Here is a 25256-nt window from a genome sequence, read left to right as displayed (position 1 = left end):
AAATGTCTGTTTGAAGAAATACTAACAAGAAGCGGAAGGGAGGACGAAAGAAGGGTCACAGAGCCAAAGCACAATATAAAAATATTGCATTTAAACGAGGTGTGCACTGCTCACTCTGCCCTGTTAAGGTCCTTGCAAACGAACCACACCAATCGACACACAGAATTGTCACCCCACCCTCTTGGCCAGCTAACGTAGAATGGGTAGGTCCTCCAACCCATTTAAATTCATAATTCCATTGACTATTCATCAGAAGCTTCTGTGCCTTAGGTGTTCTTTCCCCTTTTATCATCCGCTCCAGCTTCCTAGCCAGGTTGTCTGAGTTCAAATTAGCAATGAGGAGAAAGTGACAATTCCACATCACCTTTGCACATAGCTACGCCTTCAAAGTCAATCTATGCTCTCACCAGAGTCTGTGATGACCATTCCTATGCTTCCCACCTCAGATCCATCTCTGTCGTAATGAGTCTGTAGACATTGCATGGTGAGCATTGGACAGCCCTTGAACATACCCAAATCTGCGAATTGTTTGCTGAGCGAGGAAATGCAGAACAGCAGCTGTCTTTGCTGTAGATATTCTATGAGCAAGCAAAGCATGAAGGGTGCAACCCAGACTAGGCCAATCTGGTTGTCCTTTGCTGGTTTCCTAGGCTTGTATTTAGCCTTTTTATCTAGTTCGTCTCTGAAAATAAAATGTAGCCACTAAATGCTCTAAGCACTTCTAAGCACAGGGAAAAGTGTGTGTGTGTCTGTGTGTGTACACACACTTTACACACCTACCATCCCCTAGACCAGCCCCTTCTAGTTCCATTGCTCCAAGAACCTGGGTATACTAGTAAGATCAAACATCATTTCAAACTATGCAATTTAGAGGTGACCTTGGTTGGTATTCCTGTTAGGTATAAGGAAGTAATATCTGCCCTCTATAATGTATTAACAGGAAAAATAGAATAAAACACAGCGGTATTCCAGAAATTGAACAAACAAAGTAGTACCACACCTTCATGCAGCTGCAATGAAAGCTGAATTAAAATTAAGTACGGAAAGATCAACCAGACTAATAGGAAAATTAGGCATGCCAAGTCATGTTGTTGACCAGATAGCACCAGGCACAATCCAAGAAAAAATCCTTCACTTCCTCAAACTGTTTCTGAAAAGCTGCTGCAGAAGACTTGACCATTCGAATCCTTGAATTGTCCGTATCCAGTTCTTTAAAATATTTGGCTGCAGATATTTCCATCGGATAATCACACCAGGCTTTATCCATGAGTCTAGTCTGCAATGTTTATATAAAAATAAAAACATACTGCATACCACTTTTAATAAACATTGGACAAGCCAAAAAGTCTGGTGTTGGCAGACAACCTTTAGGCTTTAAAGTATTAAAAAAAAAATACCTGGCTTTCTTGTATACTGGTTCAGGGAGGACCTTGCCTGGCAGTTCGGGCTGGACTGCTCCCATTGGAGCATGACCAAGACTAATTTACATATGGCTGAGTCAAAACGGAGGTGGCATAGTGTGCAAAATAATGGATGCGGCCTGAGTAATTAACAGTGGCTGAGATTATGTCAAGTATTCATTGCTGTGTCGCCGTAAGTTGATGGGTGTGCCCAGACATTAGTTCCGTGCCTTGTGTCTCACTGGAATCAAGCTATACCTGGAGGAGGAGCCCTAATTAGTGCTAAACTGGTTATGGGTTGCTTATATTCCAATTCAGAGAGGACCAGGCCTAGCATTTCGGGTTGGACTGTTACCATTTGAGCAGGGTCACCTTAGGCTTTGACAGTGCTTCTTTTGTTTTTATCATGGGTTTTACAAATTATTATTTGGAAGACTGTTGGGCCGTTGTTCATCTTAAAAGATACGAAAAACGTCCTCACACCCTCATTTACCCCGACCCAAGTAGCCTGTGTCTCCATTTACATTACATGGCATGGTATTCCTTTTCTTGATGGTTCCCATGCAGCCACAGTTGAGGTTTAAAGAACTCCCACCCAAACTCATGCCACAGGCGTGGAATCCAGAATGAATTACAAGCAACCTTCTTCCTCACAACAGGCATTCCCTCACTTCTGTAAGGCGATGGTCTTGCATAGATATGCTCCTTACTCCTTTAAAGGGAGAGATATTAGATTAAAGATGTGATTTTCTGGTTTGGCGTAGACCATCCGCAATCTTTAAATTTGCATCAGCATAGAAAGAAAGTGCCCCCTCACCCCATCCCTTTAAACAAACATCAACACTCTGTGTGGCTCATTTGGCTGAAATGGGTACATGTCTAGTTAAGTAAGCCAGACTTGAGTAAGTAGGGAAAACAGCTTGTTGCATGTTAATTGTCCTGTTCTCAAGCATAGCGATATTGGGGCGGAAATGATTTCCATATTTTTGAGGGCCCCTTTCCTAATACTAATGGACGAGTACAACAGATGTTTGGTATTTTGGCCTGTTAAGTGCCCCGACTGATGCTTAACAGGCTTTTTGACTAATACACGCATGTGTTCATAACGCCAAACTAGTTTTTCCAAACAACTCCATGCCATTAGGACACTATATTTCGGCCCAGGCCTTTCATTTACCAACTCTTTCCATTCTGGTATTCCTAGTCCTGCTTCATCTAAAGTAAAGCAATTGGATTTAAGTGCTATATCACAGTGGGTTGGAAACAGAACAAGGAAAGGCATGGACAGCGGGAGGGAGGGCAGGGAAAGGCACGGACAGCGGGAGGGGGGCGGGAAAGGCATGGACAGCGGGAGGGGGGCGGGAAAGGCACGGACAGCGGGAGGGGGGCGGGAAAGGCACGGACAGCGGGAGGGGGGTGCGGGAACGGGCACACAGTATTTTTGAGGGCCCCTTTCCTAATACTAATGGACGAGTACAACAGATGTTTGGTATTTTGGCCTGTTAAGTGCCCCGACTGATGCTTAACAGGCTTTTTGACTAATACACGCATGTGTTCATAACGCCGAACTACTTTTTCCAAACAACTCCATGCCATTAGGACACTATATTTCGGCCCAGGGCTTTCATTTACCAACTCTTTCCATTCTGGTATTCCTAGTCCTGCTTCATCTAAAGTAAAGCAATTGGATTAAAGTGCTATATCACAGTGGGTTGGAAACAGAACAAGGAAAGGCACGGACAGCGGGAGGGAGGGCAGGAAAGGCACGGACAGCGGGAGGGGGGCGGTAAAGGCACGGACAGCGGGAGGGGGGCGGGAAAGGCACGGACAGCAGGAGGGGGGTGCGGGAACGGGCACACGGACAGCGGGAGGGGGGCGGTGGGAACGGCCACAATCAAAAGCACTGACCTGGACTTCCTCTGGCGGCGGTCGGCCGCGGAATGACCAAAAGAAACATGGACGACCCAAAAAATCAACCCCGCCCTCCGCCGCACTGACGTGCTAAAAGGGGCTGGATGAGAAAAAATCTCCGGAACGCCCACGAGTCGCCTCGCAGAATGACGGACGCCTCTCTCTTCCAATGGCTAGCCTCCATTTATGGAGCTAGCCAATGGAAAACAGAGGCGAGACAAAGCCCACATACTGTAAACAAAAGATTTCGCCTGCGCGAAACGCTGCTTGCGCAGCTTTCGACAGGCGAAACCTAAAAAGGGAGAGGTGATTCCTATTACACAATTACAGGCAAGGTACAAGATGGCAGGGAGGGAACAATACCGATTATATTCAAATCAAACACACCCTGATAAAGGCCATACCACCGAAAACCGGACTGCCAGAGTCCTCTCCCCTCGAGGACCGTTTATTAACTGACTCACTAACTAAAAAGGCAATCTCACTGACGCATTGAAAGTTGCTCAACAACCAGAAGGATCCCACTCAAACCTTAAAGTAGAGATGGTAGGAGGAGGTGGGGGAGATGGACGAGCAGGAGTGGCAGGAGGTGCTGGCATCACCACGAGAGGTGGCGACCCCTTCCAGGTTAAAACTTGTGCAGCTCAAGCTACTACACAAAACATACTTCACGAGAACTACCCTACACAAAATAGGGAGGACAGACACGCCGCTTTTCTTGCCAGGGTGTGGGATCACGGATACCTTTAATCATACAATATGAGATTGTCCTCACACTACACAATATTGGAAGGAGGTCATGGCTACGATTACCCAGGTATGCGGGTTCAAGGCCCCTCCAGAACCTCGGAGATGCTTGCTTAATGTGTGGGAACCCACTGATCTCAACCATGCAACACAGGAATGGGCAACCCACAGTATCATAATAGCCAATATACATATCGCACAACACTGGGGAGCCCCAACGATGCCCTCCCATCAACATTGGTGTTGCAAGCTTGATAGCGCTATGGTTACGGAAAAGGCAGTTTTTATAAATAGGGATGCCCCCGAAAGTGGACACGAGTATGGGGAAAGTGGAACGCTTATCTGGGTAATATATGTGCCCCTCCACCCGAAGACTCGGAGCCGGACTTAAGTGATTAATAGAAGGAAAGTAAACACATCATGAGCAGTCCACCAAGTGGGGCATGGGAACCTAGAACTTATATGGCAACGAGCTGGGTACAAATGTATTCTCATCTACATTTATTATGTACAGTGATAACTTTCAATATATTATATCTACTACTCAATGTAACGGTCAATACGTGTGAACTGTTTCTGCTTGTGATGTATAATAAACACTATAAAATGTTTAAAAAAAGAAGATGAGGATGACTTGCAGTAGCAGGGCCTGGATGTCAGCTCTTAAATACAGTACTGATGAGAGGGGGATGACTTTTCTCCTGCCAGAGTGGAGAGTGTCTTTACAAGGCCAGCCCACAGAGAACCTGGCAGACCTGAAGGTAGAAAAGGAGTTCAGGCTGCAAATGGCCTATCTTAAATTGGAAGCAGAGGAGAGGATGGCTGAGACTGGGAGAGCTGTAGCAAGAGAGAAGACAAACACTGAAAGGGTCTTGACAAGGGAAAAGGCCAAGGCTGAAAGAGCATCAGAGGAAAAGAGACTAGCCATGGAGAAGATGAGAATGGCCCATAAGCTAAGTCTCAGATACCTGGACATAAGAGCTAAACAAGTGGAGTCCAGAAATATTGGAGGCAGCATACTCGTAGTGCCCAAGAGGGTCCACATCCCAAAGGATCTGGTGCCTACCTTTGTTGTGGAAAATTACATCAACCAGTGGTTTTAAGTCTATGAGGTTGCTCTGGAGAAGAACAGGGTCCAGGAAGAGGATTGGGAGTCAATCTCTGGAGGCACATACCTAGAGAAGGGAGGGTGTGATACTGGCCCTAGAGAATTGAGATAGGATTAGGTATTCTCCCATGAAGGACACCGTCGCCATGAAGTATGGCTTCACCCCAGAGAACTACAGGCAGAACTTTAGGGACAGTCAGAAGCTGCCCCACAAGTACTGGGTGAATTCTGTTGTTCCTTTTGAAAGGCACTGGATTGTTGAGTGAAGGCCAGTGATGTCAAAGATTATCAGGGGCTGTACAGTTGGGGGCAAGAGAGCACATGTTCAGTTTTTTTCTTTTTCTTCAAACATATTTTATTGATTTTGCGTCTTAAACAGGAAATGAAGGCCATAAGGCCAACGAAGTTCCAAATAATGACCATGGAAAAAAACAGAAAAAACAACTGTCCGCAAGTACACAACCTTCCACCTCCGAACCGGACAGCCATTAATCGAACATGATGCAAATCTACATAGAAAAATCAGTGTACCACAATCACCAGTGGCTACTCTCAACCTCTAAGTGTCCTGATTTCATCATCTATCGATGAGTACATTGGTCGAACAGGTTTCAATTCTGTACCTCGGCAATTGTGTGTCTTTTGCTTTCTCGCCCTAACGTGTGCCCGGTATGCCCAGTCGTGGGTCCGGGCTCACTGTGCCACTGGATTCAAGCTATCCTGGCTGATAAGCGGTGAAACCCCGAAACCGGTCATAGGATGCTTGTTTCCGGTCCAGTGAGCACCTGGCTTGGCAGTTCGGGCTGGACTGTTCCCATGAGGCACACTGTCAAGACTGATTTGGATATGGCCAGGTCTAAACTGGGGTGGCATGGTGATCAAAAGAATGATGGCTTTAACCCAGATTTCTTGACTGGGGGGAATGTTTTGATTTGTTCTGCATTCAGTCCCATCAATTGTGTGTCTTTTACACTGTAGCCCAGCCACCTGGTTTGCAGCATAACATCCTCTGTTTCTGTTTCCGTTAAGTGCATTTCCTGCAGTAAAGCGAAATGGGTTCCTTTGCATCTCTTAAAGGAGTAGATTTTGTTGTGTGGCAGCTGTAGAAACCCCCTTATATTCCACATTATGTAGTGGAGAAGTGTGGCTCAGGGGTTAGGGCCGGCAGACCTGGAGCTTGAGTTCGGCCCGGGACCAGGGTTCAATTCCCCGCCTCGGCGGGTCTTGGGCTCAAAATTCCACGGACTCGTTAATTCTCGCTCCGGTGCCTTCTCAACTCACGGGTTCACACTCTGCGACTCTGGGCAATAGCTTGCTTAATCTCCACAACGGCCCCTCGCGGTGGGATGCCTGGCTTTCACCTTGTGGATACCCTGCCAGGGTTATCTCACAGGGGAATACCAGGACGGGTTCCCTAAGCAAGCGCTGAGATGCCCCAGGGTAAGTCGTGCGCTATATAAGTCTCATTCATTTCATTTCATTTCATAAATAGAGATGAACATATGAATTCCTAGGACTGGTTCTCACCTAGTCCCGGGGCCAACCCTGGTCTCCGCCTCACCCCTCGTAGGCATGTGTCAGGAGGCCACTTAAGGTCTGTTACAGATAAAATATTTTCTGATAATTGAAACACTTCACTACTGCATGCTAGTTGAGGATCATACATACACCGAACAGGAAGCAATCCTGCATCGACCTCATATTTCATTATTGTTTGGTATACCAAAAACATGGCTCGGAGCCCCTTTAAACATTCTTTTCAATCACGTCAACTAGCGAACCACACGAACTACAGTGGAGGGCTCAGGCAAATTAAAATATCTATTCTACACTTCAGAATTGATTAAGGAGATCAATCTACCTTCTGCAGTGATCCCATTTTTTTGGAAGTTATACCCTCACCCACTATTGCGACATGTTTCATCATCGGGCTTCTTCTACACACCCTGTACTATCTTGCACAGGGGTGGAGCTTTATTATACAATTTTAGCTATATATCAGCAATAGGAATCTTATACAGAGTAGTTAAAACTGCTTCCGGAAATACCCAATCAATTAATTTTATTTTCAGGTTATCTAGGCAGGATTAAAAAAGATATATGGATGGTGTTGTGGCATAATCACTTTCCCTTCACTAGATTCGTTGTCAATATGTTTCGGCCATTTTTCCGTGCGCCTAAGCGTTGATAGCCTTCGTCAGGATTAAGAGCCGTCTGTCCTTATGTAATGAGTCAGTCATCGTACCAGCTCAAACCAGTGTTACACATACACTGTATAAATACCTTACAGTTTTGTATATAATGTCGATGATGAAGCATTCGCTAGTCATCTGGGTAGTGGTTCTTAAACTAGGTTGAGGATAGGGATGTCGCCCTGTAGACACACATTTGTTAAGGGTCCGACTCTGCATTAAGCCACTCCTCAGCTTGAACAGTGAAAACTAGTAGGGGGCCTCCACGCCTCCTTGTGTGTAGCATAGATGATAAAGCTAGTCAGTTGTTGTGTGAGGTAAATCAGGGAAGTATTCTGGATGCACTACTATTACTTTCTGCATCCACTTTGTTGTCAGATAAATTGTTATGTGGATCGTCTGAAGTAGAGTCTTCACTTTTCTGGCAGAAGGTTGCGGCTACTGCAAGTGCAGTCTGTTGTTTGTGCTGTCATTGGTAGGGGGTCAGCAACGCTTCAGTCAGTTCACAGCAACAGGTTCCTCTATGCCTGTGTTTTTGACAAGGCAGGGGCTGGGCTGCTCCTGCCTACTCAATCCTCCCCTCATTTGCTGAATACTATTCAGCCCTGTCCAAAACTGCTTTTGTCTGAATTAAAAAAAAAAAACTAAAAAAAAAAGTGTGCGCACTGATTTGCTTGGAAGAGGAGAGCCTATTTCAAGCCCATGCATCAGTTTTTGTTTTGAGTCCCATACGGCTTGCTCTACAGTACATGACTGCAATCTGAATATATATCCCTCATACCAATAAGTACACAATGCCCCACTTGGAATATCGTGTCTGTCACACAAATTCAGGATCTTCATGACAATAGATCTTCGGGAGGATCCAGGTGGTTGGGGTCTCGTAGGAACCTGGTGAGTTCTCTCGACAGTGAAATAAGTAGATAGCTTTTGAGGGGTAACAGTTTTGCCCAGCCATGTTTTGATGAACAGCATGGTATTACAACCCTCTATGCCCTCAGGCTTTTCTGTGATCCACAAGTTGACTTGCTCTACCTTCTGCATACTCTGTTCCCCTTCAAGAACCTAACTTTGTCCATCAGCTCTTGCATCTGTAGATAAGTAGTGTGATGTTCCAGCTCTTAGATTGCAGTTTCTGTTTTTCAGACCCTATCTGGCATTTCACACTGGTCTTTGTGTAGGAGTCCGAACTCTATAGCCACAGACTGCACTTTCCCATTCCATCATAGCATTTGTCTTGACAGTGGCTTTCAGTATCTTGTCTAGCTGGTCCTGAATGAGGGTGTTACATAGCTTACTTATATACCCTAAGTCTACGGATTTAGACCCCTTGCCCAGTAGCACACGGACTGAGTTCAATGTGCTATAAATGAGAAAGGTCAATTGGTACCGGCAGCCTCTCCTTGCATGCGGAGTTGCCGTGAGGTTCGGCAATGGCCTTGGCTCTTTTGGGCAGTGTTCTCTTCCACAGCGGCTCCTCCTTTAATACGGTTTGCCCCAACAGTGCAGTATGGGCTTCACGTTCCCCACACAGCACTTCGCTCGAGTCTGTCTGCACAGCGGCCCTCTCCTGGCATATAGGGGTTCGTCGATTCTACACATGGGCAGTGACCCGTTCGGTGCAATAGCTGTCTCCTCACACCTTGCACTAGTAGCCTTCTCAACAGGACTCCCCATTGGACCTTGATCCCTCTTGTGGTAGACTCTCCATCACAGGGCACACTGGTCCTTAATCAATTAACATAATGAATATTGGAGGCCAGTCCTCTTCTGCCAAGAGTATATAATTTGCTCAAGGTAAAGGTGACCTGAGCCTGTTTTTATTGTACGTGAAATGCTCCCATAAGTTTGTATTTCTACTTTATAAACTTTATACAGAGGGTTCAGGGGTTTCAACCTGTAAAAATTCTACAGTTGGAACCACCAGAAGCTCTTGTAGAGTCAGATGCACTATTGTTACTGCTGCTGCAATGTGTAACAGAATCCAGGCCCATTTCCCATTCTGCAAAACGGTCCTTTGTGTAAGTTGCATGTTTTGGTTTTAGAAAGTCCGGTCACTTTCTCATTTTACACTTCCTTTATTACATTAACCTCAGTACTCCATCCTGATTCTCCCTTTTGTTTTGTATAATTGTCTCGGCGTTTGTAATAACCTTGACTCCCTCTCTCTGTTCTTCTATTGTTAGGGTCCTGAAAAGAACGTGAAGAACACCCATTAGAATACTGATACCAGTCTGGTCTTTTTTCATTTAAACCGCAGTCCCTCAAATTATAACTATGCCTCCTCGACAACTTTTCCGCCGGAGATCCTGTTTTTTTTTCTGTTGCTTCTTTTTAGTTTCAAGTTCTTTTTTGTTTTCACCCATGACTCTGTCTCATTTTTGCTTTTATTATACAGCTTTACTGCCTGCGTCCCTAAGGTATCACAGCCCACAGAGGTGCAGGTCTCAGCTATGATTTTAGATAGGTCTTGTTGCTGAATATATGCCGAAACAGCCGCAAATCTGATGTAAAGCCAGAGCTGATGCTTCCCCATGAATATTACTTAGGATTATGGAATTCTGTAGGAACGTGCCCCTTTTTGACATGGTCACCCCCACTTGTTGCCTGGTATTTGATGCAATTTTGACAGAAGTGCACGGGGTTCCTGCTAACCAGATCCCCAGTGCCAGTGCTCTTTCCCTAAAACAAGGTAACTCTTCAATTGTACCTCTTTTGGCTAAGCCTTTAGCACCTCCCGAAGTCCCTAGTAAATTGTACCCCTGGTGCAAAGGGTATGGGTACTAAAGAGGGTTCCTGAGGGCTGTAGCATGTATTGTGCCATCCTAAGGGACCCACCACCAAGCCCATGTAGACTGCGTGAAATGGTGCAAACAAATGTGAAAACACAACACCACACACATCCTGTGTGTATCATGCCTAGAGACACTGCATGCAATATATGTCACTGCTCTTCATGTAGGAGTCCGAGATCTATAGCCACAGCATCCACTTTCCCCTTCAGCTTAGCCTTGAATTTGACAGTGACCTCCAGTAACTTTTTGTTTTTGTTTTGATAAACTGCTTTGGACCCATTTTACACGGAAAGGAATTCACTCTGGTCAACAAAACAGTCCCTGCCTCAAGGACTTTGTGGTAGTCAGGAAACGCACCTTTCGCACTTAGAATATCACACTCAAACATCTGTACTATTAAAGCAATATGTTTTGAAGCATTTATTGGAATAATCTATCAATTAGTACAGACGCCAGGACCAAAGAACATATGAAAAAGATTGCTTTTATCATAGTGAGTATGAGTGTGAACACAATGAATATTTCTATCACGGTTCACAGCACTAGATTCCCTTACTCCTACACCCAACTGTATTACTCCCTAGCCATTATTCTTGGATTTTAAAAGTCAATTAACTTGGCCTTTGGGGAAAGTGCTACGATTGTTGCTCTGCAGCACATAGGGCCTCTCTGTTATTAGACTGTTAGCCTGCAAACCTGAGGAAACCTGTGATCAGACTCCAGCCAAACTCTGGTCTAGCTCCATGAGTCCAACTTGGGGTCCAGGAAGGACAGCAGCTAGTGCTCAGGAACCTCCTGTGTCTTTTGGACCGCTCAGGGCAAAGATCTCTCTAACCTGAATGGTCCAATTCTAGTGATTAAGTAATAAAATAACCACTGCCTACTCCGACTTGTTGTGGGTGACAAGCAGAACAATAATGCATTAGGAAATTCCAGCCAGAACCAGTAAGTATTCTCTAACCGTGTCACCGTAGTGCACATAGCCCTGTTCTATCTTGTATATTCTAAGGGAGGGGGTCATATGAGGACTGATATGAGGGTAATAATGGCCAATAGTCGTTCCTAGTTAGAGGATCGTTATTTATTTCACGATCAACAAAGTAAACAGCTAGTTCAGTCAGTCTTTAACTACACAACGAAGGGAAAGAAGCGAGGTCCTCAAGTTTCTTTTCACTTGGTCCGGGACTTCTTGACTTGGTTCCGCGTCTCGGCGTCATGAAAAACAAGGAGAAGACAAACCGACCATTACTGACACATCCGAGTGCTACGTAGATAAGGAGGGGGGAAAGGGGGAGTGAGGAGTCAACGGGGCCCGACACCAAGCGTAAGCAATGCTTTCACTGCGTTTTTGTCCCAAGGGAAACAGCATTACCGGGAGTGAGACACACAGTGGGTGTACCTGGTCATCCCTCAGACCTCCCTTATCTGTTCCCACCCCTTGAGACAAACAATCCCTTCAAACGGCTCCGTACCTTGTCCAGCCACACTTCCCCAGAAGTGCGGCAGGGCGGCTCGTGGTGACGGTGGCCTCCAGGCGTACTCCTGGTCCCTTTTTCTACTTCTCGTTCTGGCAACTCGTCGGCTTCTCGTCCTGGCAACGCGTCTACTTCTCGTCCTGGCAGTGCGTCTGCTTCTCGTCCTAGCAACACGTCTGCTTCTCGTCCTCGCAACAAATCCTGAACGGCGTTCAGCTCCCGACTCCCTTCTCCGGCTTTCGCGCTCTGCTGTTCCGGGCGCTCTTCCTTATCCGCCCCCTCTGGTGCTGATAGACTGGAATCGCCTGACGTCAGAGGAGCGGAGTCCACCTCCACCGGGGAGATCCAAGCTGCGTTAAAGGGACAGTAGGGTTCCTGAGGACGGGGCGGAAAGGAACAATAGTTAAGGTCCCCGCCTCGTTCCATGCTGACACTAGAGGCCCCGTGACATATATGTAACAGACGACCGACCCTGTAACATAGATATTGGAGGGCACCTCGGTTAGACTCATGTCTCATATGCTACTGATAACTTGACAAGAAAATGTTGTTGCTTAACCCCTTGTATGCTCATGACGGAGCCGCTCCGTCATGTGCCGCGTTTGCGCTGTGCTCATGACGGAGCGGTTCCGTCATGGCCCTGCCGCCGCGCCTGCGCGGCGCTGTTTCGCGCCTGCGCGGCGCGTTCTATTAAGCGGGCGGGGCCATGACGGAACCGCTCCGTCATGCGCACAGCGCAACCGTCACGAGCATGCGAGCGCCGTTCGGCCCCTCCCCCTCCCTAGCGCTGCGGCGGAATTGCCGCCGCAGCGAAGGGGTTAAACTGAATGTGCTCTTGTGGCACAATAATGTGAAAAATAACACATTGAAACCAGACCAAGGGGAATAACTAGAATCAGGCTAATGCTAAGTGCTTTCTAAAGATAGTCTGGTGCAGGAATCCATATCAAGCCCCTGTGGATCTACTCCAGCTCTATTATGTCCACAGACACTAATATAGTGCCACCTCTTTGCTCTTTCAATGCTGTGGGTTGCTTGCTGATTCTACCCATTCGGATTGTTATTGTGGAGCGGCGGAGATATGTCTTACCTACCCACCTGCCAATTGAGATTGGCCAACCTTTCCCTTTTTTCAGTTCCCAGAGTGCGGCGGACCCATACGAGAGGCCGCTCGTTCTCTTACGTTGGACCTAATTTGGGGCATTCTCTTCCTTTGGAACTTAGGATCTGTCAGTCGCTTTTAGCCTTTCATAAAAAGCTAACGACCTTTCTTTATAGTCAGGTTTAATTCCTCTCCTTCTACTAGCTGCAACCTCGCTTGTCCTGCTCAGCGCCAGAAAACCCTGTTGGGTAGCTGTGCGCTTTATACATCTTTTAAATAAATATGTCCCCCAGTATCACTTCAAATTTCAATCAGTTCCAAAGTCCGTCAAGATGCCCTACAGACTTGTCTTCTAGAGCAGAATGTCAAAGGTCCCTAGAAGGCAGAATGAGCTATCCAGACTGCCTCGCCCAGCAACTATGCCGTCAATCATGGATGTCTTTGGCCATTTAGAATTAGGGGTATGAGCAGCTAGTGTCATCTACATGTCCAAGGAGGGGGCAGTGGTAAGGTCTCGTGGACTGACCATTCTGCGTGATGCTCCCAGAGGGCTCATTTCCTTCAATAGGGGCAAGATCTCAAGCCCTCACTAGTAGCCAATACTATGGTAGTGGAGGGAAAAAGGAGGTATTTATTCAATGGATTTTTGAGGCCGCAGAGCGCCCCTAACCTCCCTTGCCTCGAGAATCCAAACCTTAGGTCAAACTAACCAGGGCTAGTGTACGCCATGCTGAGCCATCCCATCCTCCATAGACTCCCAGCAGGTCAGGGCTTCCACACAGGGAAGGCTTGGGGGGCCCCCAGAGTGCTATCACTTCTGAGACTGGTATATGTGAGGAGGTAGGGAGGCCTGGCCATGTAACCAACGCCTCAACATTCGTGCCTTCCGTGGAACTCTACTACAAGCAGATGGGTGCTCTGTGGCAGCCCACCTCTAAATGGGGTGGTATCCAGTGTAGCTGAGCTGCGATGTTAGTCCAGGGCATGTATTTTTTGGCATCAGTGCTTGACTGTAACACGGGCCGACCTCTGCTCAAGGCTCAGTTAGCTTACTCGCTATCCATACAGGTGTTACTGCTGCCTCCCAGCCTCCCGAGTGCTTCACCTGTGGCCCTAGGGATACTGGCTCAGCCAATGTAGCTGGATAATAATCGAGCCCAGACTGGGAGCTCACTCGCTTGGGTCTACCAAGTAGACTGGCCACACCTTCACTTCCCCTGTACCACCCCACACCAAGTTACCAAACTTGATTAATATCTTAAATTCTCACTAATACTTTTCCTTTACATATTTCTTTTTTAGGATCCGACTCTGCACCAACATTTCTGAAAGTGAAGTTGCTCGAGCCAAGAATCTATTAAAGACAAACATGCTTCTCCAGCTTGATGGTAACTTTGACTTTTTGATCTTTTATCGGGTATAGTAGTAATTAACTTTTAAGGTTCAAATCTGGCCTACTTTCTTTTTTTCAGGGTCTACTCCTATCTGTGAGGACATTGGTAGGCAGATGTTGTGTTATAACCGTAGAATTCCCCTTCCTGAACTTGAAGCAAGGATTGAAGTAAGTCAATATGATTAACATTAAAGTAATTATCGCACCTACTGTTCTAGAATAGGCACATCATTTCTGAACAATGTTGGACAGAATTGCACAATACCTTTGCTCATTGCAGTTTTTCAGCGAGAACATTTATTTTAAGCTTTGCTGAGAATTATTTAAGGTGGAACAGTTAAGCTTTTTATCAAGGCAGTATGGAAGATCCCCTCTGCCAGACAGAAATTCCATTTACTGTGAGTAGTAGGTATGGAAAGCACAGCACCGCTCACTATTGTGCAATTAGTGGAATCTATTAATCCTAGTTGATTGGATAATCACCATAATATCATCTGCAGTGAGATATGCAATGGGTCACAAATATGGCTGAAAGCTTTTCTTATTTCATTGGTTATGGAATACCAGTGTTTGCCTTGTAGCATTTCTGAACATTTCTATTTTAAAACCATGAGCAGATGTTGGTCATTACTTCAACATAGACACAATTGTAGACTACTTCTGTTGTTTAAGTACAAAGATTGGTGGTTGGATTGAAATTCAGGACTGATCCTTTTGGAAATGTGAAGGGCAGACTCTGTCCTTAAAATTTAGCATGCATGGTGCAATAAAATGTAATCTTCAATGAGACTGAGAGAGAATTCAGATGTGTTGTATTGCACCTTGTTTTTAAAGTTTTTTTTTCTTAATTGGCTTTATATTTTTTGCAGTTCATGGATTTGTCTCTTTCGGGTAGGCCAGTGCGTATGATAGTTCAGTAGTGTGGCTATGTAATGCTGGTATCCTGATTTGTTCTGCTAGGTAGTTGGATTGACAAAGCGGGAGCACATTTGTGAGCATGTCCATTTGGAAATTTGCCCTTTTGAATAAAGTGTAAACATATAAAGGGTACCTTATGGAAAACAACACAAGTGCTTATCACTTTTGTATCAATCAATTCAAGCTTTATTCGGTTTTAAAAGTACAACCATAAAAGCATTCTAAAAAAAGCTGATCATTATTTGATTAGCTTAATATTTGTTTATACAGTACACAAAGTAAAAATACAATACATAATTACGTTAAAGTCTTAAAGGAGATTGTTAAAAATGATTCAGATGTTTTGCAGACATTAAAATAGACCCAATTTTAAAAATATTTAATAAACAAGTTGATTAGTATTGAAAGACCTATATTTTTTCATATGTTAGGGCCTCCAGGTGGGAGTTATATTTTATTTTTTAAATTTGTATAAAGACAATTAATGCATTACCAACTTTTTCATTTTCTAGACTACAGATTTAATTAAAAGCGGGTTTAAAAAAAATACAATTTACTATCGATAATTAGAGATCGTAAAACATGCTGCCTAATATCTCTATAAAAGTTATAAAAAAAGTATAAAGTGCAATGTCGACTGTGGTAACTTAATACAAAAGTGATTGGCGTGCACTGCCTTGTTTTCAAAATAGTAGGTTTAACTGATATGCTGTGCTCCCGGGAATCACTCCCCACTCAGGAGTGTGTGCAATGTAGCGCTGGGTTGCAGTTCAAACAACGTTTTGGACTGGCTCTCGGGGCACTAGTTAGTGGTGCTGGGTATCCAGCTTAATTTATGATCTGTTATTTGGCGATCCAATAAACAAGTAGACTTCTCTTCTTTAATTGAATGGCTTCTTAATTTTCAATGTTCCGCTTCACATTGGTTATCTTTTAGCCAACGGCCATATATTCCTTTATAAATGGCTATCTTATTTTGCTTTCTTTTTTTATTCATCCATCCCAATGCATTTCGGCAAACACAATGCCTTTATCAAGGGAATATCTGTGAAACAAACAGCATATATTCAAATATTACACATACAGGAACGAAATTCTCTACCCTTAAATGCATATATCTATAAATGTCAAGCTACTTTAATAACAATGTTTCTATGTTGGTATGTACTAATGAATGAATACATATCATGACATAGACATCAACAAGAAGCATTAACAGAGAAATGTGCATACCAGAAAAGGATGGAGGGATGGAGGAAGGCTCACCTTACTGGAATAGATGGCATAGCACTGCTTGTCCCACTGCTGCATCCTTCATCAGCTCTGTATCCAGGCAGTAGTGCCTGGTGAAGGTATGCGGCGACTTCCATGTTGCCGCCCTGCAGATGTCGATAACTGGCACTCCTACAAATAGTGCCATAGAAGTCGACATGGCCCTTGTAGAGTGAGCCCTGATTTAGGAGTGCAATGGCTGTCCGGCTCTGTCGTGACAAAAGGCAATCGCCGAAGAGATCCATCTGGAGATGCTTTGTTTGGTAAGCGGTATACCCTTCCTAGGTCACCTGAAGGCTATGAAGAGTTGATTAGATTTTCTGAAATGTTTGGTTTTATCAATATAACATTTTAGACATCTCTTAAGGTCCAATGAGTGCAGCGATCTCTCAGCTGCAGTGCTGGGATTTGGAAAGAAATTAGCCTGTGATTCTCAGATCATTAAGTGGAAGTCCGACGGGACTTTAGGAATAAACCTAGGATTGGTCCTTAACCTCATGCGCGCGGGCCGTTTTCCCGCTGTGCGCTGAGTGTAAAAAAAACCTGTGTTACATGACGAGCTCAACTCGTCATGAGCGTACGACAGGCATAACTCATGACGAGCTGAGCTCGTCATGAGCGTCGAAGGGGCTAAAATCACTCTGTCATCCCTAAACTGCAGGAAGGGATCTTGGATGGAAAGAGCCTGCAGTTCACTGCCCCTCCTTGCTCAGGAAGCACCAGGAGGCGAGCCGTCTTCCACTAGATGTATTTCATGTCAGCCCCTTGAATGGGTTCAAAAGGGTGTTTCATCAGTTGGTTAAGAACTACATTTAGATGCCATGTTGGAGGGATCATTCGTGGTCGAGGAAAAGATCTATAGAGACATTTATGGAATTGTTTTATTGGTCTCCTAGACCAGAGAGAGAGCCCTTTAGATGTTCTTTTAAACCTTGATATCACCTCCAAATGTACCCTTATGGAAGAGTGGGCCAGGCCCGACTGTGCCAGATGTAGCAGGTAGAGTAATATTTGTCCGTCTTCATCTTTCTGAAGACTCTGGGAATCATTGGAAATGGCGTAAATGCGTACGCAAAGACGTTGCGCCATGCGATGGAAAATGCATTCCCGAGAGACCTTGATTGGAGATGCCAACTTGCGAAGTTTTGGCATTTGGTGTTCTCCCTGGTCGCAAATAGGTCGATTTGCGGCGTTCCCCACCTTGAGAAGATTCGAACGGTGGTCGTCATGTCCAGCTCCCATTCGTGCGACAAAGACCTCTGTCTGCTTAGTGCGTCTGCGATGACACTGTCCTTGCCTGGGACGTACTCCACCCTCAACAATACGTTGTGGAGAATGAGCCACTTCCAGATCTTTTGCGATTCACGAGAGAGTGTTAGCGAACGCGTCCCTCCCTGTTTGTTCAGGTAGTGCATCGTCGTAGTGTTGTCGGTCCTGACGAGCACTAGGGAGTTCTTGATCCTTGGCAAGAAGGACTGCAAGCCTAGGAAGACTGCCCTCAGCTCCAGCAGGTTGATATGGAGCTGCGTTTCTGGTTCTGACCATCTGCCACTGATCCGTAATTCCTGTAGGACTGCTCCCCAACCCTCCAGGGAGGCGTCCGTTGTAATGATATGAGAAGCAGGAACAGCAATCCCTGCGAGATGTTCTTGAGCGACCTCCACCACTGCAATGCCTTGGTGATTTGCATTGTGATCGTTATGCGGTCTTCGAACGATCCTGTGCATTGCCCCCACTGTTTGGACAAAGCCTCTTGGAGCGGACGCATCCGTAGGCGACAGTGCGGTATGAGCAGGATGCAGGGGGACGTCATTCCCAAGAGGGATTTGAAGGTACTGGTAAAGTTTTCTTCGAAGCCACTGATGCGGCCAGAGAGACGAGCTTGCGTTTTCTCTCCTGAGATGGAAATGCCGTCGCAACTTTTGTATTCAGTGTTGCTCCGAGGAAGGTAATGAGTCGAGAGGGATGTAAGGTGGATTTTTCTTGATTGAGTGTAAGACCCAAGTGTTTGAAGAGATTTAGACAGGCGTTGGAGGATTTGGTTGCGCCTGACAAGGATGGTGCCTTCACCAGCCAGTCGTCCGAATATGGGAAGACTTGATGTCCATGCTGCCTGAGGAATGCTGCCACCGGGGAGAAACACTTGTTGAAGATTCGGGGCGCAGACTTGAGGCCAAAAGGGAGGACACAGAACTGATAGTGCTGGCCCGCCACTGCAAATCTTAGGAATTTCCTGTGATTTTTGTGGACTGGGAATGAAAAGTATGCGTCTTGTAGGTCCAAAGACATCATGAAATCTCCCTCCTCTAAGAGGCCCAAGATATCCTGAATCGTGACCATGCGGAACGATTGCCTCTTTAAGAATGCGTTGAGCGCCCTGAGGTCTACAATGGGCCCCCATTTCTTCTCCTTCTTTTGAATCGGGAAGAAGCGGGAGTAAAATCCTCTCCCCTTGTGAGCTGATGGTACTCCCGCCCCTTTTTGTAGCATAATTGAGATTTCTTGAAGAAGCAATCGCAGGTTTTTGTGATGCATTGGGCGAGGAGGGGTTGTCTGAGGGATATTTTCGAATTCTATAGAATGGCCAAATTGAATTAATTGAAGGACCCACCGGTCCGTTGTTATTCTCCTCCAATTGTTGAGGAATTGGGTCAGTTTTCCTTCAATTTTCAAAGAAGGAGATGAGGGATGGACTGGCTGTAGGAATAGGTCTTTGGCGTCTGCCAGTGGTCTTCCGTTGGTTTTTTCCCCTAAAGTTGGACTTTCCAAAAGAGGACTGTCTGCCTTGTTGTTATTGGCGAGGTTAGTATTGTGACTTGCCTTGGTTGTAAGAATATGAGGATCTATTTTGATAATTGCTTCTGTAAGAGGATTGTCCTCTGCCTCTGTTCCCTCGATAGGACTGGTTTCTAAATTGTAGCGTGCCAAGTGCTCTCGCTGTGTCGGTGTCCTTTTCTATTGTTTGTAGAGCTTCATCGATCTTGGCTCCAAACAGGTGACGTCCATCGTATGGCATGTCCAGGACTTTAGATTGTACCTCCTGTCGGAATGAGGTAGCCCTGAGCCATCCCTGCCTTCGCAATACACCTGCCCCTGCGAGTTGTCTGAATCCAGTTATTGCTACATCCAGAGCACAGTCGATCAATTCAGAGGCCGAAGTTTGACCCTCTAGAAGTAGAGATTGAACTTCCTCTTTTGTGGCGTCTGGCAGTTCAGATAAATATGGAGCAATGTCTGCCCACAACTGCCTATTATACCTCCCTAGAATGCAATAGAATTTGCCGCCTTTACTGTCATTGCCGATGTGGTTGAAAAACGCTTTACGATATTGTCCAGCATCCTGCCCTCCTTGTCTGGTGGAGCTGTTAACGGAGAGGAGGGATTTCCTGGAATTTTTCTGCGCCGCCTGTGTAACCACAGAGTCCGGCTTGGGATGTCCTGTAAGGCAGCCTGGTGCCGATGCTGGGGCCTTGTATTTTTTGTCCAGTCTTGGAACCACTGCCGATACTGAGGCTGGAGTCTGCATCAACTGCAGACCCTGTTCCAATATATAGTCAATAATAGGAATTGATATGGTTGTTTTCTTAAGTGGTTCCTTAAAATCGTAAAGGAAACAGTCAGTTTCTTGAGACTCCATTATCATGTGAAACCTTTTGGCCGCTCTCCCCACCAGATTGTGGAACCCTCCTATGTCCGCAGGTGGTGAATCTGAAGTAGTGGGCTCCGGGGACGCTGGAGAAGAAATTATGTAATCTTCTCCGTCATCATGATTGGAATGGTCATCTTCGACCTCACCCTCTTCCTGTTGTTCTTCCTCATCGTCAGATGATGGAGGATCTTGTATCTGTTCCCTTTCCTGACGGAGCATCAATGCCGGTGGTCTGGGCCGTGGAGATGGAGCCGTCCCCGCTGCTGGAGGAGCATTTCTAGCTGCTGGAGGAGGAGCTGAGGACTCCGGGAACCGTTGTTTATAGTCCTGTATCAAGAATCTCTAATCAGACACTATAGACGCTGGTAGACATACCATGGGCGTAATTTGAGTCTGAACCTGTGTCTGAACATTATGCTCTTTGGTAATTTCAGCATCATCATCATCATCAGTGCTTTGGCATTTGACCACTAGATGAGATGGACTGGTAGCCTGTGTGCTATCCTCCTCATCCGACTCCTCATCTTGTAGGAGACAAGCTGGAGGCAATCCTTGCACTCTACTTGGGGGCGTTAACTCTGGTGTAATTGCCTTTTTCGAGCTCTTTACCCTTAGAGAAGCGGGTTGTAACCCAGCTGTCATTGAAGGACTCGTCGACAGCAGGATCCTGGAAGACCTATCGTCTACAGATTGTAGTTCTTGTGTCTGTCTCATCGACGGTGTAATCGTCGTTGACTGCTTCCATTGAGGTGTCGACTATGTCCTTGGCGATGGTGTGGCTGACGACGGTATGTCCATTGCCGTTGTTGCCTTCGTCGTCTATGCCTCCGTCGACGATGCCACTGTCGACGATACCCTCGTCGACGATGCCACTGTCGACGGTGCCTTCTTCGTCGTCGATTCTTTTGTCGACGGTACACTCGTCGACGATGATGATCTCGTCTATGGCAAAGACGTTGACGGCGCTGGTCTCGTCGTCGACACTGACGTCGACGCTGTAGTTGTCGATGAGTATTTTTTTATCATAATAATCGACGACAAAGGCTTACCCGCCGTCGATGATGGTGTAGTCGTCGTCGATGAAGAAAACGCCGACGATGCTGTCGTCATCGATACTGTCGACGTCGAGACGTAGACGGGAGACACAGCCTTCTTTTGCGTCGATGAGGGCGTCGACGAGGTCGTCGTCGTCGACGACGGTGCAGGCTTTTTGAAGGTGTGAACCTCCTTGTCAGACGCTGATGACTTGGTCTCTGAAGACTTTTTGCAGCCTTCTTTGGAGGAGCATCTGTAGGTCTAGGGGAAGCCACCCTTGGCCTTTTTAAAGACAGCTTTGAGGAAACTGAAGAAAACTTATCTTCTTCTGAAGATTCCAGATTGTCTCTGGTCTTGAGCCTGTTAAGCCAGACTAAAAGACTTCCTTCCCTGTCTTTTAGCGTTTTTGTAGAAAAAGTTCTACAAATTTTGCAGTCCTTTGGTGAATGGTCCGGATACAGGCAATATAAGCATGTCTTCAACATGTAACCTCTTTTTTTCCACAAGAAGTACATCCTCTGAAGAGACCCTTCTTCTGAGGATCAGCCATAATCAGTCTTGAAGTAAAGAAATCCAAATCTGTGAAGAAATAGGCTAGAATAAGGAAACCTGAGGAGAACACAGGTGGGAACTCCCTTAGCACAACGTGCGGTAGAAAATCTGAGAGACTGAGGCTCCTGACAGGAAGGTTCTATAGGGAGGTGTTAGGCTCTCTTCTAGAGTTTGGTCCTTTTTTTACAAAAGGACATAGATAGGTTACTAAGGTGAGGCCCTTAGGCCTACTTCTCTCTATATATGTCTATAGGACATTACTTTTCTATGTACCGGAGACTCCTGTCTCGACGACGGGGAATGATTCAGGCATGTGAATCTATGAGAGACACCCATAATACTGGATAAGTAAAGCTTACTGAAAATGTTAAATGAGAAACAAGGAAATGAGTAACAATAAAGCTAACCAATATTAAGTAATCAGCGAGCTCTAAGCCCACTATCAGCTAACAATGTTTCGCAAAAGACAACGCATGCATTGTCTTAGGTATGACCTAAACATGACACACCTATGTACTGTAAAAATGTTCAGAAAACCAACTATAAAAACGGACTTGGATGTCCCAGTTGATGCTTCTAACAGGTTTCTCTGGTAGTAGCTGGGCATGAAATCACCACATTCTAGTATTAAATCTATAGAACATATTTCCCTTTCTGAAGTTATGATGGTGTTCTATGTAAAGACATAAATAAGAAATTAAAGGAAGAATCATCTGTATGCTGTGCACCGTACTAGAAAATTATTGGCCAATTTATTATAGATATATGCACACTATATTGCAGGAATGTAAGCCACTGAGAAACCCTTTTAATATTTATCCTGAAGAAGAGATCTGATTGAGCCAGCTGGCAGTTATGGCTTTTCATCTGAGATCTGGTCCTGCACATAGGACAAGGTGGGATATGTACTGGTGGAGATGAGAGTAAACTCCCAGATTGATATTCCTCTTGTGCATGGAAATGAACCAACCCTGGCGGAGAGTAAAAATAATCAAGGTCACAAGGGACTTGAATGTAAAGCAAACGTTGTGTGAGCTAGTAATACCTGCTGGGATAGTTATGCCAGTGCATACTATGTCATTGTTTACTTTAGAGTTATTTTCTCATACTATCCAAATCTCTTATTCTACCTTTGTTTTGGTACAAAACTAAAAAGTAACTGAAGAATGAATGCATGTATTTAATGTTATTTTTTCAGGGAATTGATGCAAGAACTATACGAGATGTGTGTACAAAATATATATATGATAAGAGCCCGGCCATTGCTGCAGTTGGTAAGATTATCTTCTACTTAATATGTAATAATTATTTAACTATGCAATAATAATGTTTTTCAAATGTCTTTTTTAACTTAAGAAAACAGAACAACTGAAATACAGTCACCATGCAATAATATCAATATGCCTACACTGTATTTCTGCCATACATTCACTAATGAGTCTCATGCACATTTATTTGACTAATGAAATTGCATTACACCCCCTCTTCTCCCCCCCCCATTTCTTTTTTAAATCCTATTGCACCTTAAATTAATGTTCACATTAAGTGAAGTACAATATACTTGCAACATTTGCATAGCTGTGTCTAACACCAGTAGAGCCTTCTTAATCTGCACACAATTTTGTGGTGTCATGGAATTCCATCATTTTGTTGTGTATCGGTTCGTAGAGTGTTTTTAAATGTTTTGCAATGGCTTGAGTAGGTTAATATGAAAGTAAATGAGTTAAGTCTAGCTATTTATCTTTGTAATGTCTTTTGTGTGCATATGGGGCCTGCTGGGGGACTTAGCTGTATGTCTTTGAAGCTTGGCAGTCCCATTGCTGAGCAGTGCAGTCTCTTTTATAGACTGGTATTGTTATCCAGGAAGATATTCATGATGCGATAAGGATAACTGCATTTTCATGACAAATATTTTATGTTTCTTTATTTGATTTGATAGAAATGAGTTATTACTTTTATTTATTCTATTAGAGTAATCTCTCAGAACACTTATTTGTAAAACAGAAAGTGCTTTAAGCAAATTTGAATGAGAACACTGGTAATTTGCTCACAAAAGCACTTCGGATTGTTCTTACCCTTTTTTTCCAAACCTCACATTATCAAACAAGCATTTACAATGCAATGGTTTCGCCTTTGGAAAAGTTTGAGCTATTGGCATTGTAAATGACACAATTTGTATTTATGTGTTGGTTTTGAAAACAGATAAATAAATGGCATTGTCATTTACATTGCCATTAGCTTAATCTCTCGCAAATGTGAGACCTATTGCATTTCATTTCGCTGCCTGTGCAAGAAAAGTGTGGGGTGCAGGACGAGATACAACAGGATGCATGAATCCGGAGGGGTGGTGAGCACTGGTCAGGGCTGAGGTGCATTGACTGAGCTGTGTGCAGTGGTGAGCACTGGTCAGGGCTGAGGTGCACTGACTGAGCTGTGTGCAGTGGTGAGCGCTTGATGCTGGTGGTCAGGTCTGAGGTGCACTGACATCTGTGTGCAGTGGTGAGCACTGGTCAGGGCTAAGGTGCACTGACAGCGCTCTCTGTTTTGAACACAGTTCACTACCTGAAATACATGGCTACAAAACACGACTTATGCATTTCCCAAACGGTGGTATTGACAGCCCGGGGGTTGAAACATTACAGCCACCTGCTGCTGATAAGTATCACGTGACCACGGGCCACCAGGATGCAGTGCCAAGTGAAAGATGTTTGTTTACCAGTACTGTGCATTCTGGGAGTTATGGTCCTGCTGACTTCGGGTTGACCAATGGAACAACTGAAAGAAATGCTTTGCTCTCACGCCGGATGCGTTGTACTTGGCAGGGCTGATGCATGCGGTAGGGTCAGCTTTAGGTAGATACGCCCCTGCCCCTACTCTCATTGTTCTGTAGCAACTCCTGCTTCGACGCAGGTACCTGTTCACTGCATATGATGGGAATTTAAGCGCTTCGCCGCCCTCGTCAGCTTTACATTAAACACTATGTAAATCCTACAGTAAAGGTTGGGTCGGGCTGTCACGTCCTTAACCGGGAGTACACGTCATCACTGCTGGGTGACCACACACTGTATGTCCAGTAGTTCCCACTCCGGAAGCCCTGCTCTGAAACAGCATATAGCGCTTGAAGCCCCATCGCAAGATACAAAAGTGATGTCATTGAACACAGCATGTGACGATGATAAGGCGCTATAAAGGAAGACAAGGCGTCGCTGACACACGGTCTGGTGTATGGCAGCTCCACGGAGAAGAGAACAGACTCTCCCCCCGCCACCCCCTCCCCCCCCCCCCTTTACAAGATGTATGTCCACTGTGGGGTTTCCAGGGCCGCTGCAGCCGCGAGCCCAGACACTCATTAAAACCCACAAGGAGTTTTCATGCAAATCAGGAGGCCTCGGCCACAGAACAGAGAGCTATCATTTTAGGGCCTGTTTTTAGGAGGCCGGCGTCACCCCACCCCGCTGTCTATTTTAGGCTTGAAAAATTAAAATAAAAGTGAAATCATACAGATTGGAGACACACACAAATACAACCCCCCCCCTCCCCCCCCCCACCCCACACACACACACACACACACACAAAAAGGCCATCTGCTTCAGGAACAAAACCGTAGCCTTTACTATTGAAAGGGGAAGGTTTTGTGTGTTGCAACCGGAAGAGCCGTGTGTCAAGCAGGGCCCTTCTAGGAGGCACAGGCCTGTGTGGCAGAGAAA

The 25256-nt window shown here is 45.4% G+C and overlaps 1 protein-coding gene across 1 annotated transcript in view; it reads left to right on the top strand.

The window, feature by feature from the left end:
- The window catches only part of PMPCB (peptidase, mitochondrial processing subunit beta), a 169107-nt gene that overhangs the window by 112134 nt on the left and 31717 nt on the right, over window positions 1–25256 (top strand). Inside the window, exons 10-12 of the mRNA XM_086967337.1 lie at window positions 14033–14118; window positions 14203–14291; window positions 22748–22823. Of these exons, the coding sequence (XP_086823463.1) occupies window positions 14033–14118; window positions 14203–14291; window positions 22748–22823 (251 nt within the window). The remainder of the gene's footprint in view (window positions 1–14032; window positions 14119–14202; window positions 14292–22747; window positions 22824–25256) is intronic.

This window comes from Lissotriton vulgaris, chromosome 1_1, assembly GCF_964263255.1.
Source record: "Lissotriton vulgaris chromosome 1_1, aLisVul1.2, whole genome shotgun sequence".
Classification (NCBI taxonomy): domain Eukaryota; kingdom Metazoa; phylum Chordata; class Amphibia; order Caudata; family Salamandridae; genus Lissotriton; species Lissotriton vulgaris.
This window is presented reverse-complemented; position numbering and strand designations above follow the sequence as displayed.